Source organism: Lissotriton helveticus, chromosome 6 (assembly GCF_964261635.1).
Source record: "Lissotriton helveticus chromosome 6, aLisHel1.1, whole genome shotgun sequence".
NCBI classification, from domain to species: Eukaryota; Metazoa; Chordata; class Amphibia; order Caudata; family Salamandridae; genus Lissotriton; species Lissotriton helveticus.
In genome coordinates, this window is record NC_136067.1 from 2,039,443,997 (window position 1) to 2,039,458,835 (window position 14,839).

Consider the following 14,839-nt stretch of genomic DNA (forward strand, 5'->3'; position numbering starts at 1 on the left):
AAGCTTAGGGGTGGATGAAACTATTATTTGTTTCCTAAGGGAACTATGTTCAGGTGCCACAGCTTCAGTCCGTTATGGGAAGGATGGAGAATGTAGGTATCCTGTTTCATGAGACTGGCACATGGGCTAGTGCGGTAAAAGCGAGAACCCTTTTGTTCTCAAAATCAATAATGGCCCTAAAAAATGTTATCAAAAAATTAGGGAAAAAAACGATTAGGGAAATTTTAACAATTTATAATGCCACTTGTTTATCAGTTGTTCTTTACGGATCAGGACTCTGGGGATATGCCAATACTAAAACAATTCAAATAGTGGAAAATATGTTTTTGAGGCACATCTTAGCTGTACCTGAGAGTGTCTCAACTTATATTTGTCACACAGAACTTGGCCTGCCTTACATTGTAGATACAATTAAAATTCAGCCTATTGTTCTTTGTCACAGGGTTTGGACAACAAATGAGTGCGTATTGAATCACGCTATTCTTAGGGATGTTCTAAATTTAGAAAATGTGAGCAGGATCAAATGGCTTGATTATGTTAAATGTTTCCTTGCTGAAATTGATTGCCTAAAATACTATGATGACCCACTCACAATGGTCGATATCCCTAGGAAGATACTGAAAAAAAAATGCATGGAATATCTCGAAGAGAAAAGGGCAAATGTAGAAGTAAAGAAAAAGACTGTCTGCTCACATCAACTGGTATTAACTCGGGACAAACTACAGCCTTATTTAACCTTACACATGACCAATTATGAGAGGTTTGTCCTAACACGTTTTAGGCTAAATATTCTTTTTAGACTTCTGACTTTCCCTGTTATGAACTCTTGGTCCCATGATTTAATTAATGTGACGACTCTTCAGTGCAATCCGATATTCACGTATTATTCTTCTGTAAATTCTATACATTGCCACGCAGGAATTTTATTATCCCATTCCTAAAGGAAATGAATTTAAACCGATGCCGCCCAGCGTTTTTAGAACTGCAGAGATTAGACACAGTATTAACTGTTGAAACTGTCTCGGGTTTTTTTTAAAAAGTATTTATATTACGGAAATCAATTTGTATGGATGATTTTTAATTGTTTCTTAAATGGATAATGGTTCTTTTATAAGAAATTTCGTGTACTACTTTACTGTGAATGAATTTTCATGTTGTATACTTTTATGGTTATTACTGATTAACCGAATAAAGTAAAATTTCAATTGAATTGAATTGAATGCTGTAGGATGTTTAGTAAATGTTTAGTAAAGGTTTATTAGATTGTGTAAGGGTAGGAGCAATGTGAGGAGGTTCAAAACAAGATAGTATGACATTTTGGAGAAGAATATAAGTTTAGAGACAATAGTTAGGACAATATTAAAACAGGGTTGGTTGGTCAGCGTCAGTTTTTGGAGTAGAAGTGAGATCACATTCGACTTGAAACATTAAGAGCCCGATTCACAGAACTAACTTAAGACAAAATCCTAAACTTACTACTATTTTGGTATTCACAGAAGGCACTCATTTTGAGTAACTTACTCATTTTGAGCAACTTACTCATTTTGAGTAACTTACTCATTTGGTATTCACAGAAGGTACTTATTCATTAATGAGGTAGTGCCTTTTCTGTGAATACCAAAATGAGTAACTTACTCATTTTGAGCAACTTACTCATTTTGAGCAACTTACTCATTTGGAGTAACTTACTCATTTTGGTATTCACAGAAGGCACTTACTCATTAATGAGTAAATGCCTTCTGTGAAGGCCAAAATGAGTAAGTTACTCAAAATTAGTAAGTTATTCAAAATGAGTAAGTAAGTGCCTTCTGTGAATACCAAAACGGTAGTAAGTTTAGGATTTTGTCTTAAGTTAATTCTATGAATCGGAACCTATGAGCCAGTGCATGGTTTGAGACTTTAGTTAGATATAGATATAAGATGTCACTAATGATTTAAGAACCTGTGTGGTGAGGTATTGGTTTTAACTAATTAACATCAAATCAAATAAACTTTATTCGGTTTCACACAGGAAGACCATAAAAGTTACAAACTTAGATATACATAAAAACAGTAATACATTAAAACACAGTTTAAAAATTAAAACCCACTACGCAATTTATAAATAGATCCCGATACCCAGCCTCCTAAATTAATTAGTAACCATAAAGTGCAATGTGCCAGGAGAACATATCTCCCTATCATATTTACTGATTAACATTGTTTGTATTAAAGATCAGTTTTCTATGGTTGATGATATAGTAGGTAATGTTGCCCATCACTTGTGTCTAAGGGTATATATCTGAATACTTGTAGTTGATGTATTTGAGTGTTTAACTTTCCATTTAGTGGGCTTTGCACCACAGAGAACAATACTTTGGGGTAATTTTATAAGACATCTTTGCATCTTTCTTCCCAGATCAGTTATGGTGCAACAGACCCTTTACTAAGTGATCGGAATCAGTTTCCCACATTTTTCCGCAGTGTCCCAGATGAACTTTCCCAACATGCCGGCATTGCTGAATTACTTGTCCATATGGGCTGGACCTGGGTGGGGATTGTGGCATCCCACGATGACGACGGCGAACAAGAAAGTGAAGAACTTGAAGCTGTGATGACCAAGTATGGAATATGTGTCGAATTCACTGAGATGGTGTCTTCAATGCCCCAAATGGTGACAAAGAATGAGCAAAGTGCAATGGTTATCTCAAGATCATCCACTAATATCATTGTTCTCTGTGGCTCATCCTCTGCTCTCTTTCTGTTTCTTCACACTCAGTTGGTGCCTGTTCATGTTGGAAAAGTCTTTATCATGCCTGAGAAATGGAACCTATATGCAAGTCTGGGCACTCTATTCCCATCCCCCTTCAGTGGAAGTTTGTTGTTCGGATTCCGGCACGGTGAAATACGCGGGTTAAGGGAGTTCCTCCAGGGCATACACATCTCCAACCGCCCTGAGGACATCTTCATTAGCGATTTCTGGGTGATGAGCTTTCACTGTGCACCTCTGTCGCTGAGTGGGTTCAAGAAAGAAATGTATGATCTCCTCTTTGACGGTCCACTTTCTAACTGCACGGGGAAGGAGGATGTGAAAACCCTGCCCGCCTCTCAGTATGACCTCTATAACTTTAGGACTTCTTACGCTACATACCAGGCAGTCTATGCCATGGCCCATGCCTTACATGAGATGTATGGAAAGCGCTCTAAGATGGATCCACCGGAGCGTAATATGGAGTATGAGCTGAAAAAGAAGGTACTTGTCTTTTGCATTACCATAGTGTAGGATAATGATGATCATTGTGTGTGGGTGTCATCCCTCAATCTACCCCAGCCTATCTAGGACCTCCCCATATACTGAGGATGTAACTTGATCAGAATTGACATAGGGTGGCTAATGTGTGGCAGATGGTTATGTGTTCCTGTCCTGTTGGCCCAGTCACTAAAGCATTTGGAGACAATGTATTTATTGTGAGGAGTACCACCTGAATTCAATAGAAGTGAGATAGATTATAAACAAGATATAATACTCTGTGCATCTACATATATGGTATATGCCATGGCCTTTTTTGTGTGCATTTGATTGAACAAAAAGTATTTGACTAAACCCAGTATTCAAGGGGTTACATTTCTACAATACGGTAAGATTGCCCGGAGAAGCCCTCATCACTATTTACAGAGTTATTTCCATGTGTAAAGTAAATGTTACATGCAGTCTGCAAGGCAGTAAATAGAGGCTTTCTCCCGTCGCTTTTGCTGTACTGTGGTGGTTAACTCGAATTCGACCTTTTCACTGTATCAAAAAATGTATGAATGTCGATCCCATATATATATATATATGGGACCCATATTCATACATGTATTGCTACAATGCAAAGGTCAAATTTGAGTATATATATATATATATATATATATATATATACATATATATATATATATATATGTATATATATATATATATATATATATATATATATATATATATGTATAATTTTTTTATTCACTGAAAAAAATAAAGGTTACAGGGACGTTATAGTTATCCTGACATATCATACAAAACCAGAGAAATTCAGCTGTTATAGTTAGCTGTACTAACTATAACTCGTGTCCCTGCAATGCATTGTTTATGACCTCACATATTACATCATTCATGACATAGTCAGTGACATCACTGATGACATCTGAAATGACATCAGTGATGACATCATCCAGTGCCTCTGAGTGTTTTTTAAAAGTTTATGAGAGTTAAATATATATACCATGGTGTATTGTTGAATCAGTGGATGTATGAGTGACTGAATGGATGACTAAGTGGGTGCATCACTGACTGTATAAGTGAGTGATAAGGTGTCTCAGTGAATGTATGGGTGAATGACTCGTTGTGTGAATGTGTGTATCTGCCAGTTGATGTCTAAGTGGGTGTATGAGTGTGTTAGAGGGTAAGTGAATGGCTATATGGGTGATTAGTTGGTTGTCTGACTACGTCTATGGTTGTTTGGGTGTCTGTGTTTGTGGGTGAGGAGGTGTCTAACTGCCTACATGGATCAGTGAGTGGGTGAGTCAGTGGCTGTATGGAGTACTGTTTCGTGTGTGAGAAGGTGTATGGGTGAGTGAGTGTCTGTATGACTGTTTTGGTGATTGGGTGCATGTGTCAGTATGGCTGAGTAACTGAGATTGTAAAAGGCAGTATACGTGAGTGACAGAGTATATGAGTGACTGTATACGTGAGTGAGTGAATGTGAGAGTGGTTATATGGATGAATGCATGCTTCTTTCAGTGACTATAGCTGAGAGACTATGTGTTACTATTTGTATGTAAGTAAGTGGGTGGGTGTGTAACTGTTTGGTGAGTAAGTGGCTGTATGATTGACTGTATGGATGAGTGTCTAGAGGTGTGAGTAGTTCTATGTGTGACTCACTCAGTGTGAGAGCGCCTGTATTGCTGTATGAGTGGATATGTCAATGGCTGTATTAGTGAGTGAGTGGTTTTATGAGTGGCAGTATGGGTGAGCGAGTGGATGTGCGTGTAGATCAATTAATCAGTGAGTGGGTGGGTAAGTACTGGTATGGCTCTGTGAATGGGTTTGTGAAAGGTTATGTGGGAGTGGCAGTGAATGTATAAAATATTCTATAGGGGTGTGAGTGGGTGCGTCAGAGATGCTGTGGATGATGTAATCACTCATGTCATCAGTGATGTTATTTGAGATGTCATCATTGATGTCATCCATGATGTCAAGGACCATGTCATGAGTGATGTAATATGTGAGGTCATAAGCAGTGCATTGCGGGGCGTGAGTTATAGTTAGCTCAGGTAACTATAATTGCTGAATTTCTCTGGTTTTGTACAAGTGAAATGTCAGCCTAACTATAAAGTCCCTGTAACCTTTATTTTTTCTGTGAATTTCTAAAGTTTTTTAAATGCCAATTCTTAACTATAACCTCCCTGTAACCTTTGTTTTTTTCTGTGAATTTCTTAGTTTTTTTAAGTAGTAATCGTATTTGCACAGTGGTGCAGAAAGGGGGCTGGGCCTCCGACCAGCTCTCAGGACTTCATCTCCCAACCAGTAGTGCACCAAGAGGCGTGTTTGAAGAGTGGTGGAGAAAGGGGTGTGTGGCCTCCGAAGACCTCTTAGCAATCGGGGTAGTTGGCCCCAAGGACGTCCTCGAAGGCAGAAGACTTTGCAGAGAAGAAGCCGTGCTGGTTTGACTCCATCTGTCAAAACATTTTAGTGTGAAACAATGGCCCTGATGCCGAAGGAGGTTTCTCCCTGCATGTCTGTGTCATTGTTTTATTTCCCTTCCTGAGGCCGACATGCCTTGTATAGTGGAACTAGGAAGGGAAATCTAGTTACGGTTACCTTGAACCAGGAAGGGAAAATGGAAATCCAGTGATGGTTGCTCCAGCCTTAAATACGGCCGGGCAACTGTTACTATCATCTGGCAACCCAGTGGCCGGTCGCCAACTCAATGGTGGTGAAGCTTATTAAGGCTCTAAGGCTCTACTGTTGGAAACTTTGCAGTTTTTATCAGTCGCGGCAGACAGCATTAGATAGTGGTGGGACAAGCAAACAGATGGTGGGTGGGTGACTTCACACCCTAAACAAATAAAATAAATAAATAGGCATTTACCTAATGAATGCCCTCCTCACTCCAGTTCAGTTTCTTGTTCTCAGCTCTGCCTCCAGCGCGGGACCCTCAACAACTCCCCTAGCCAATACTGGGGCAGCTCCCATGCTCTTAAACAGCATGAGATTGGCACCAGGATTGGTGGTAGAGGCCTTTTTTTGGCACTCCCAAGGGCACTGGAGGCCTGTGCTTGGTCTATACCAGCTGTCTTAAGACAGCTGGCTTAGAGATTTCAAAGTGCGAATCTCTGGCTGGGTGTCGCCAATACGCCTGGCCCACCTTCCTCCCTGCTGCTGCCACTCAGCAGGCCCACCTTGTCCTGACGCTCAATTCAGGACGGGTGGATGAAAAATAAAATGGTAATAAATTAACTTTTTTACCATTTTATTTTACTTCCCTGGGGATTTTTTGGGGCGTTTTGGTTAGTGAGGCGAAGCTCCTCTGCTCAAACGGAGGAGCGCTCCCTGGTTCCTATTCTTCTAAATGGGGAAGAGATATTAAGAGTTCAGCGATTTTGGCGTTTTACCCACTCCAATAAACTCTAAATGACCGTCATAGTATATAATCACAACCAGATATTAGCTCTCAGTACGGATCTTGAAATCTTGAATATGAAAAGGATACATGGTGCGCCCATCCTCGGCATAGGTGCTACAAGCCCCTACTTTTCTCCCCTCTTTTAACCCCTTCGACGCTGATGACGAGCTGGGCTCGTCATGAGGTAGCCTCCTGCTACGCTGATGACGAGCCCAGCTCGTCACGTAAAGTGCGCTTTGAAAAATCTCAGCGTACGAGTGGAATTCCGCCCGCACGCATGCGGTTAATGTGTTTATATCATGTAGGTACCCCTGGGAGCCATTCCATCAAGAAACACACAAGCTTATTTAGCCTCCTTTCCAGGGCCGGACTGGGAACCAAAACAGGCCCTGGCAAAGTGCTCGGCCGGTGCCCCGGGGGGTTGAGGGTGTGGCCGAGCTGTTTGCTAGGGCTGGTTTCGACCGATTTTGTTACAGGGCCGATATTGCAGCTATGCTGCAAAAATGTCAGTGTAACAAAAAAGGCCCACAAGGGGCCCAAATCCAGCGCCCACCCTGGCGGCCCACCAGGGAAACACCCGGTGCCTGCTATTGCCAGTCCACCCCTGGTCCTTTCCTAAACCAGTGTATCTTTGACAGGTCAGAGTAGGACTTTCAAGATTCATCAATGAATACTTCTGTCACTGCAGTTTATTGTGATTTCCTAATGCCCGTGCTGTGTCTGGCTACATTTTCTGCTTTATATCCGATTTTTCTACAAAGAATCGGAAAAATAAATAACCTCTCCTGACACATTTTTGTTTGCAGCTCCCTACCTATATAAAGAACATTCGTTTCCAGAACACGGTTGGCGAAGAGGTATTTTTTGATGATAAAGGAAACTCTCCTCCTGTTTATGACATCATCAATAACATTGAATTAACTGATGGGACTCGCATGGCCACCACTGTCGGGACCTTCGACGCGTCAGCCCCCGAAGGGAAGCGCCTCCTCATCGACAGAAGCGCCATCGTATGGCCCAGTCGCTTCCATCAGGTTAGACTGAGTACCGTTGGCGCATGTCTCAAAGCATTACGTTGATTGTTGGCGCCATTTTGTGATGTACTTTTCCATAATAACTGTCAGGGCGTCATGTTTAAAGAGAGGGAAACTAAAAAGAAAAATTAATCGAAAAAGAAAAAATATTGAAGTTTTGTAATTTTTTTGTAGTTTTTTGTAGTTTTGTAATGAAGAGAGGATGTAGCCTAACGGTTAGGGCGGTGGCCTTCAAATCTGGGGAACCGGGTTCGAGTCTTGACAACGACGCTCAACATCCTGTGATTCTGGGCAAATCACTTAATCTTCCCGTGCATTACAAAAATGTGTCCTCATGTAACTCAACTGGTGCTCATGTAGCGCTCTGATACCTGATTTCGTGTCAAGTTTGCGCTATATAAAACTTTGAGAGAAAAAATTGGAAAAAAAATCAGGGCGCCGAGGTGTAGTTTATAGATGAATTTATTAGTCTTAGTTGCAGATTAGAATATTCATAGTAGGCTCTTGGTTTCGTCTATAGTATAAACCACAGGTGCTTAGGTTAGCCCCACCTGGAGCAGCCTCCTAGCTGCCCCTCCCAGACCCCAACTGTCCCACCGCACAGGCCCCAAACATTCCATCGCATCACCACCCCGACATTCCACACAGCACATTCACACTCACACTGGCTGAACAGCGAGGGACAAAGCAATAGGGAAGATACATAGATAAATACACAAGGTATAACAGAATGTTAATGTTAATGGGACTTATTGAGCGCACGAATACCCGGGGGGTGTCTTGGCCTTATTGACTGCAGTATTTCCTCCCAGTAGCTCAGTTCTGGAAAAGCCAGGTTTTTAACTTTTTCCTAAAGATGGTGATAAACTTAAATAAAAATATTACCATTCAATAAATGGAAACGAGATTGAGAGTGAATATATAGAATTTGACAATATAGAACCAGCATCATGCTCATCCTGTCTGCCCATTTCCTGCCTGCTCTTGATACTGAGACCCTACAAGTCTTCTGAATTACCCACGGCTCCTCAGTGCCATTGCTTGCATACATGTGTCCTTGAACCCTTATGGCTAATTTATTGTGTTTTCCTCCAGTTCTGGGTTCATTATCAAATCGCCTTAAATTAATCGTGTATTTCTGCACTTACACCGGATTATTGATACTAGGGTCACTGGTAACTCGGGTGTGAAGGAGCAGCAGGGGGTCACAGGTTTAATCCTGAGGGTCCCCTGAGAAATGAGGAATTACCAGAGCACTGAAGAATATTTGACCTGATTCTCCTGGTAATTTATCATTTTTTCAGGGCTTTACACCGACATTTCGTTTGACTTCAGCATTGAAATGTCTGCCTAAAACGTGTTATCGGCCCCATGAATTGTAGGAGAACTTGCAGTAAGGCCTACATCCGTTGCCAGGTACCTTCATCTATCACTACTTTTAACATGAGTATTTTGTTATTTTATTACTCAGCTCCTCACATCCAACCAATATCCAGTCTGTGTGGGAAATGCTCAGAGATGTCTGGTGTTCATGGGCAAAAGGGGCGTTGCCCTGCCACCCTCTGGGGGAGGCAGAACAGGGCAATAAATACAGAGCAGCTGAAAATAAATCCCTGCTCTGAGATCCTGTGCTGAATCTCTTGGGTGAACTCTAGTGAACTTTGCAGATGTTCTACTGCGCAGGTGCCAGACAGTCGAGTTTTTCTTTAGCCTGGAGGCACAAGCTGCAGCAGTGACATCACAGGAGAGGGAGTGCTGAATTAGAAAGCAAGTGATCAGAGTGCTTTTGGGGCGCATAAACAGTGGCCCTGGCCAGAGTTACAAAACTCCATCCACGTCAATGGCTGGGGGTGGGGCAGGCCGATGGGACAAGGAGGGAGTGGGTGTTATGTTATGTTACAGCAATTTGTTAAGTGCACATATACCCTGAGGTGTCTTGCTGCTGACCACTACTGAACAGTAAAGGATCCTAGTTGTTAAAGAACCATGTTTTTTAACTCCTTTCTAAAGTAGATAATCGTGGGCATAGATCTGATGTGGAGGCAGGTTGTTCCAAAGCTTTGTGGTATGTGGCAACAATTCGTTGGGCATCACGGAGGGGCGGGCTGTAGGAGGGGTGCAGGGGCTGCTCTCCTGGCCGTAACACGTGCTCAGTACTGCATTTGGTTTCACTTTGAAAATAACGTTATGGAGCTGAGCAGGACAGAGTACTCCTTATCTTGACTATAGAGGCCCAAAAGAGGGACGTACTCAGCTGCAGACAACAGTTGCACTAGTGGACTAAGAGATAAGTGTGCATTTAAGCTTCTGGCTGCATCAGGGGCATCATCACTCCCCCCCCCAACCCCCCCCCCCCCCCCCCCACCCCAATCCTTGCTTTAGCAGCTACAGTGGGGTGGAGGTTCTTAATGGGCCTCTTCTGTATGGACCTCAGCAGACAAAGGATCATAATTAACTTGGAAGGTTAAGTGAGTGAAAGGAAGGATGGGTGGATGGATGGGTGGATGGATGGGTGGATGGATGGAATGGTGGATGGATAGCTGCATGGATGAATGAGTAAAAGGATGGATGGAAGAGTGAAAAGTAGGGAGGGTGTATGGGTGAAAGATGGTGGATGGATGGAGTGAAAGGATGGATTTATGGATGATGAGAGAAAGAATGGATGGTAGAATGAGTAAAGGTATGGATGGATGGATGAGTACAAGGGTAAATGGGTGGATGAGTGGCTAAATGGATGGATGGCGTGAAAGTATGGATGGATGAGTGAACGGCTGGATGAGTGAAAGGGTATATGTGAAAATGGATGAGTAAAACAATGGATCGATGAGGGAAAGGCAGGGTAGATGGGTGTCTGGATGAAAGGATGGCTGAATGAGTGAAAAGGTGGATTGATGCATGGATGAATAGATGGATAGATAGATGAGTGAGTGAAAGGATGGCTGGCTGAGTGAAAGGGTAAATGGAGGGAGGAATGAATGGATGGATGGATGGGAAGATGGGTGAATGGGTGTAAGGATGGATGGCTGAGTGAAAGGGTGGATAGATAAAGTGAAAGGGTGGCTGGATAACTGAAAGGATGGATGGATGATTGAAAGGATGGATGAATGAAAAAGAGGTGGGAAGTGAAAGGATGGATGATTGAGTAGATGGATTGGTTTGGTGGATGGGTGTCCCTGGACCAGTGGCAGCCCTCCTTTAGGGCTCCACAGTTACACTACACCCTCCTTGTTTTGTGGTCCATTTTTATTGCATCAAGAGTGAATAATTATTCACTCTTGGTACAATAAAAATAACATGAAGACTCGCTTTGGGTCCAGCAACAAACTGAGGCAGCCATGACATTGTTTAATTGCTGACACAGGTGCATGAAGGTGTCTGCGCCATTCCAGCACTGTGAGCATGTCTGTGTGACTAGGCGTGTTAAAGTGAGAGAGAGTCGGTGAAGGAATGAGTCCGAGTGAGTGAGAATGAGTGACATAAGGACTAGTGTGTGTGAAAATGAATGTGAGTGAGAGAGAATGGCAGTGAGAGGAACTGTGTGTGAGATTGAGTCACAAGATTCCACAAGATGGCCGCCGGGTAGGAGCTCTTGGTAAGAGCTCCAAGTGCTTGGGATCCCATTTTTGGACTTTATCCCTGTTAGCACCCCGCAGCATTTCCGGCATTTCGTGCTACGCAACTACCTCAAGTAACTGGATTTTAATAATAACACCCTTACCTGTTTGGCGGTGGCTGGAACCTTCTGAGGGTCCCTGATCTGCCCGGAGGCTGTGATCATCGCAGGAGAAGACCAAGTCACCCCCACCTTCTTCTTCGGACCCTGTGCTGTCCCTGGCCATCGGGAGGAGCACGGTACGGACGTTTTTTGCCTGGAGCCCGCTGTGCTCTAGCAGCACTAGATGGACGGATGATACACATTGTGACTGCCTGCGAGTGAGCTGTTGCGGACCACCGGAGGTGTCCGACCCGCATGAAATCACCGCCACTAGCACCGGACTTCGTGGGTGTGGACCCGAGCCTGGATTCCTGCAGTAGCCACCGGAGAGGCCGACATCGAGAGGCTCCGGACGACGACTGGAACCCACTGCCCACGGGAGTGCGGAGGTGTCCTGCCCGACTGCAATCACCGCCTTAATCACCCCCCATCCTGCCTGTGGACCCCGGACTGGACGTCGCTCGGGCCGCAACGAGGGAGATTCGTCATCGTCGATCCAAGAAGATTGCATGATCTACCGCCGGAGGTCCGCTACCTACTGATACACAGTGCGGTCCCGGGTGTCCATCGGACAGTTACAACCAGACCCTACGTTGGACAGTGGCTGCTGCTGACCATTAAGATGGCGACCCCCAAAAAACTAGCGAGGCTAGATCTCTGATACGACGGTCCCCAGAGCAGGCTGGCTGGACCTATGCATCGCGGTCACGTTGGGAGTGATAACCCTGCCCTACCCTGCGATCTGTGGGCCGTCTGCTCGTTCCTGGGCTGAATCCTTCACACCCCGGCGACACCCGGAGGAGGTGGCGTCCTCTTGCCACGGAGAGATCGGCGCCCCCCCCCCCAAACAATATCAATGGGACCGCCGGGCGGGAGCCAAGCAGAAGAGAGACAGCGCGGATCGACCCAGCACAAGTGATCGAGGGCGACCCCACCCCCGTGGAGACTCTCTTAATAACACGGAACATACGTTTCGTTTCAGCCGGATGCCCCCCCCCAAAGGAACAGCGAGAATAGAGACTGCCCCCCAGCTGCCCGCTTATACACTGGCGAGTTTGGCAACCAGGGCGTCTCCGGTGTGCCCTGCTTGCGTGATCTGGCAGCTACAGTGCAGCTCTGCTTTTAAAGTGCCTGATCTGAGCAGCCTCAGTGCAGCCTGATGACCATGATGACCACGATGTCCTGAAGTCTTATAAGGTATCTGCACGCAAATTATTATTTTGAACACTCATGCCGGTTTTTCATTCTCTGCCCTGAATCTTAATGTGGTATCTGCATTCAAACTATTTTCGTGGACATGGCGTCCTTTCCACTTTCCATTGTCTAAAATGGCTAGGGCCATAAACTGGAGCAATAAATCGCCTCCACTGCTCCCAGATGACCATGAGGCTGCATACCAACGCGGTCAGGGGTCATCAAAACGGAGATAAGTCTCTCTCCTCTCCACCAAGTAACAAGAAGCTGGACTCTCTCCTCCCCACCAAGCAACATAGAAGCTGGACTAACTCGACTTGCCCCAGAGTAGAAAAGGAAACTAAATTCTCTAAATCACAACAACAACAGACAAAGGACTACTACCCTTGTCTCTCTATATGCTATTTTGGCGGCCATCTTTGACTAGTCCTCCACTTTGGTGGCCATCTTAGTCTAGTCATCCTCGTTATCTGCCCATACCTAAGGCTATCCCCTATTTTTCTTTTCTTTTCATTCTTACAGCCCTGTAACTTCACACACTCACCCACGCACACCCCCCCCCTCTTCTACCTACACCTCTTCCACCATGGAACGCATGGGCAAGCACACATACAAAATTAACTACCCAGCTGAGTTCACCCAAAAAAACGCCAAACGCTTCAAACACAACTTCCTGAAGGCCCACCCTGAAACACCGTTTGTGGACACCTACTTTTCACTGATCAATGGAGCCACGAGCACCGATATCATCCTCTACACTCTACGTAGAGCACAGTGGAGGAAAGCGTTCCTCTCCATCCTCACTATCTCCACCACCAGAAAATCCGCTCATGGTCTAACGCTTTCTATCACACCATCCCAAGTTTTCCCAGGCAGAGCCACCATCACCATCTACAACAACGGGACCATCCTATTCCAATCCACAGATAGGAACCTTGACCTACTTGACAACCTGTTCCCCACCTTCATAGAACATATCTCCAACCGGCGGACCTCCATTCCTAACACCTCAGACTACGCAACACCCTCCACTTCCAATCGTCAAACCAACATGCCTAACCTATCGCAACAGCTGAACGACACACACCTCTCCCCTCCCCCCAGCGCTGTAGTCAGTCACCCACCCGATGTAACCTCGCCACACCCCTCATTCACTGACGAAGATCACCCCCCCTCATACATCCTCCATACCCCCACCCTCCCTACCCCCCACCTCACACCTCCTATGAGTCTCGCAGAACCCAACACCGCCCTGAACTTATCTCCCCTGCCCCGCGGCAGGCCTATCTCCCACCCTATCTCCCCCCCCCACTCTCACTCCCCACTACCCCACTCTCCCAACTAGACTCACAGAACACACCACCTCCCTTACCTTAACCCCTCCTCCTCTCTCCCCCCCCATTCTCAGCCCCCACTACCTTCCTTGCACCCCCACCATCTCCAGCCTACACTCATCCCTCAACTCACCTGCGCCGCCTCCCACCAGCGTCCTCACCTATGCCTCCAACCTCCCCCCTACTTCATCCACACCCCTCACCCACAATTTCTCTCACCCATCGAATGCCACCCCACTTACTATTACCGCAGAGCCCTGCACTAACGCTAGCACATCCCTCCCCCCCTTCCCCAGTTCCCTTTCCAGTTCCCTACTCAACCACTCGCCCACGGCTCTCATCCCCAACACCATCCCCTATCCAACTCTGGACATGATTATATCCACCCTCCTACAAGTCAAAGAAGATCTCCACACCATCAAAGAACTTCTTTTCACACACCCCAGACACCCCCTACCCACCACCACTTCCTCACCCAACAAGTCCCCCACCCTCCGCACAGACCCTCTCACTCATTACTCCCCGCGTTGGCCCTCTATCCCCGCTCGCAATCACACCTACCGCCCCCGTTGCACCCTCAACACCCTTTCGGTCCACGACTTATACACCCTCCTTCGCTCATATGGCCCAGGTCCCTTAAAACACACAACCACCACACACCTCCCCATACCCACGATTCTCACAAATCCCCTTAGGCCCCCCACACTAAGCAACAGAAGTTCCGTCCCCAATAATCTCAGAAAAGTCCCCCTCTCTCTAGAACACTCGACCACCCTTCTCACCCCCAGACTCAAATGCATCCTACTCAACTGCAGGTCGGCCCCGAGCCACTCCTCCGACATCGCGGATCTCATCATAACAATGGATCTTGACCTAGCCATTCTGACTGAAACGTGGCTAACTGAAGCTTCTACACCTATAATG

General features: G+C 45.3%; 1 protein-coding gene across 1 annotated transcript in view; it reads left to right on the top strand.

Annotated features, from left to right (window-relative positions):
* Positions 1 to 14,839, top strand: part of LOC144762974 (vomeronasal type-2 receptor 26-like) — a 200,244-nt gene that overhangs the window by 157,910 nt on the left and 27,495 nt on the right. The window contains exons 5-6 of the mRNA XM_078648289.1: positions 2,399 to 3,232; positions 7,445 to 7,672. Coding sequence (XP_078504415.1) covers positions 2,399 to 3,232; positions 7,445 to 7,672 — 1,062 coding nt within the window. The remainder of the gene's footprint in view (positions 1 to 2,398; positions 3,233 to 7,444; positions 7,673 to 14,839) is intronic.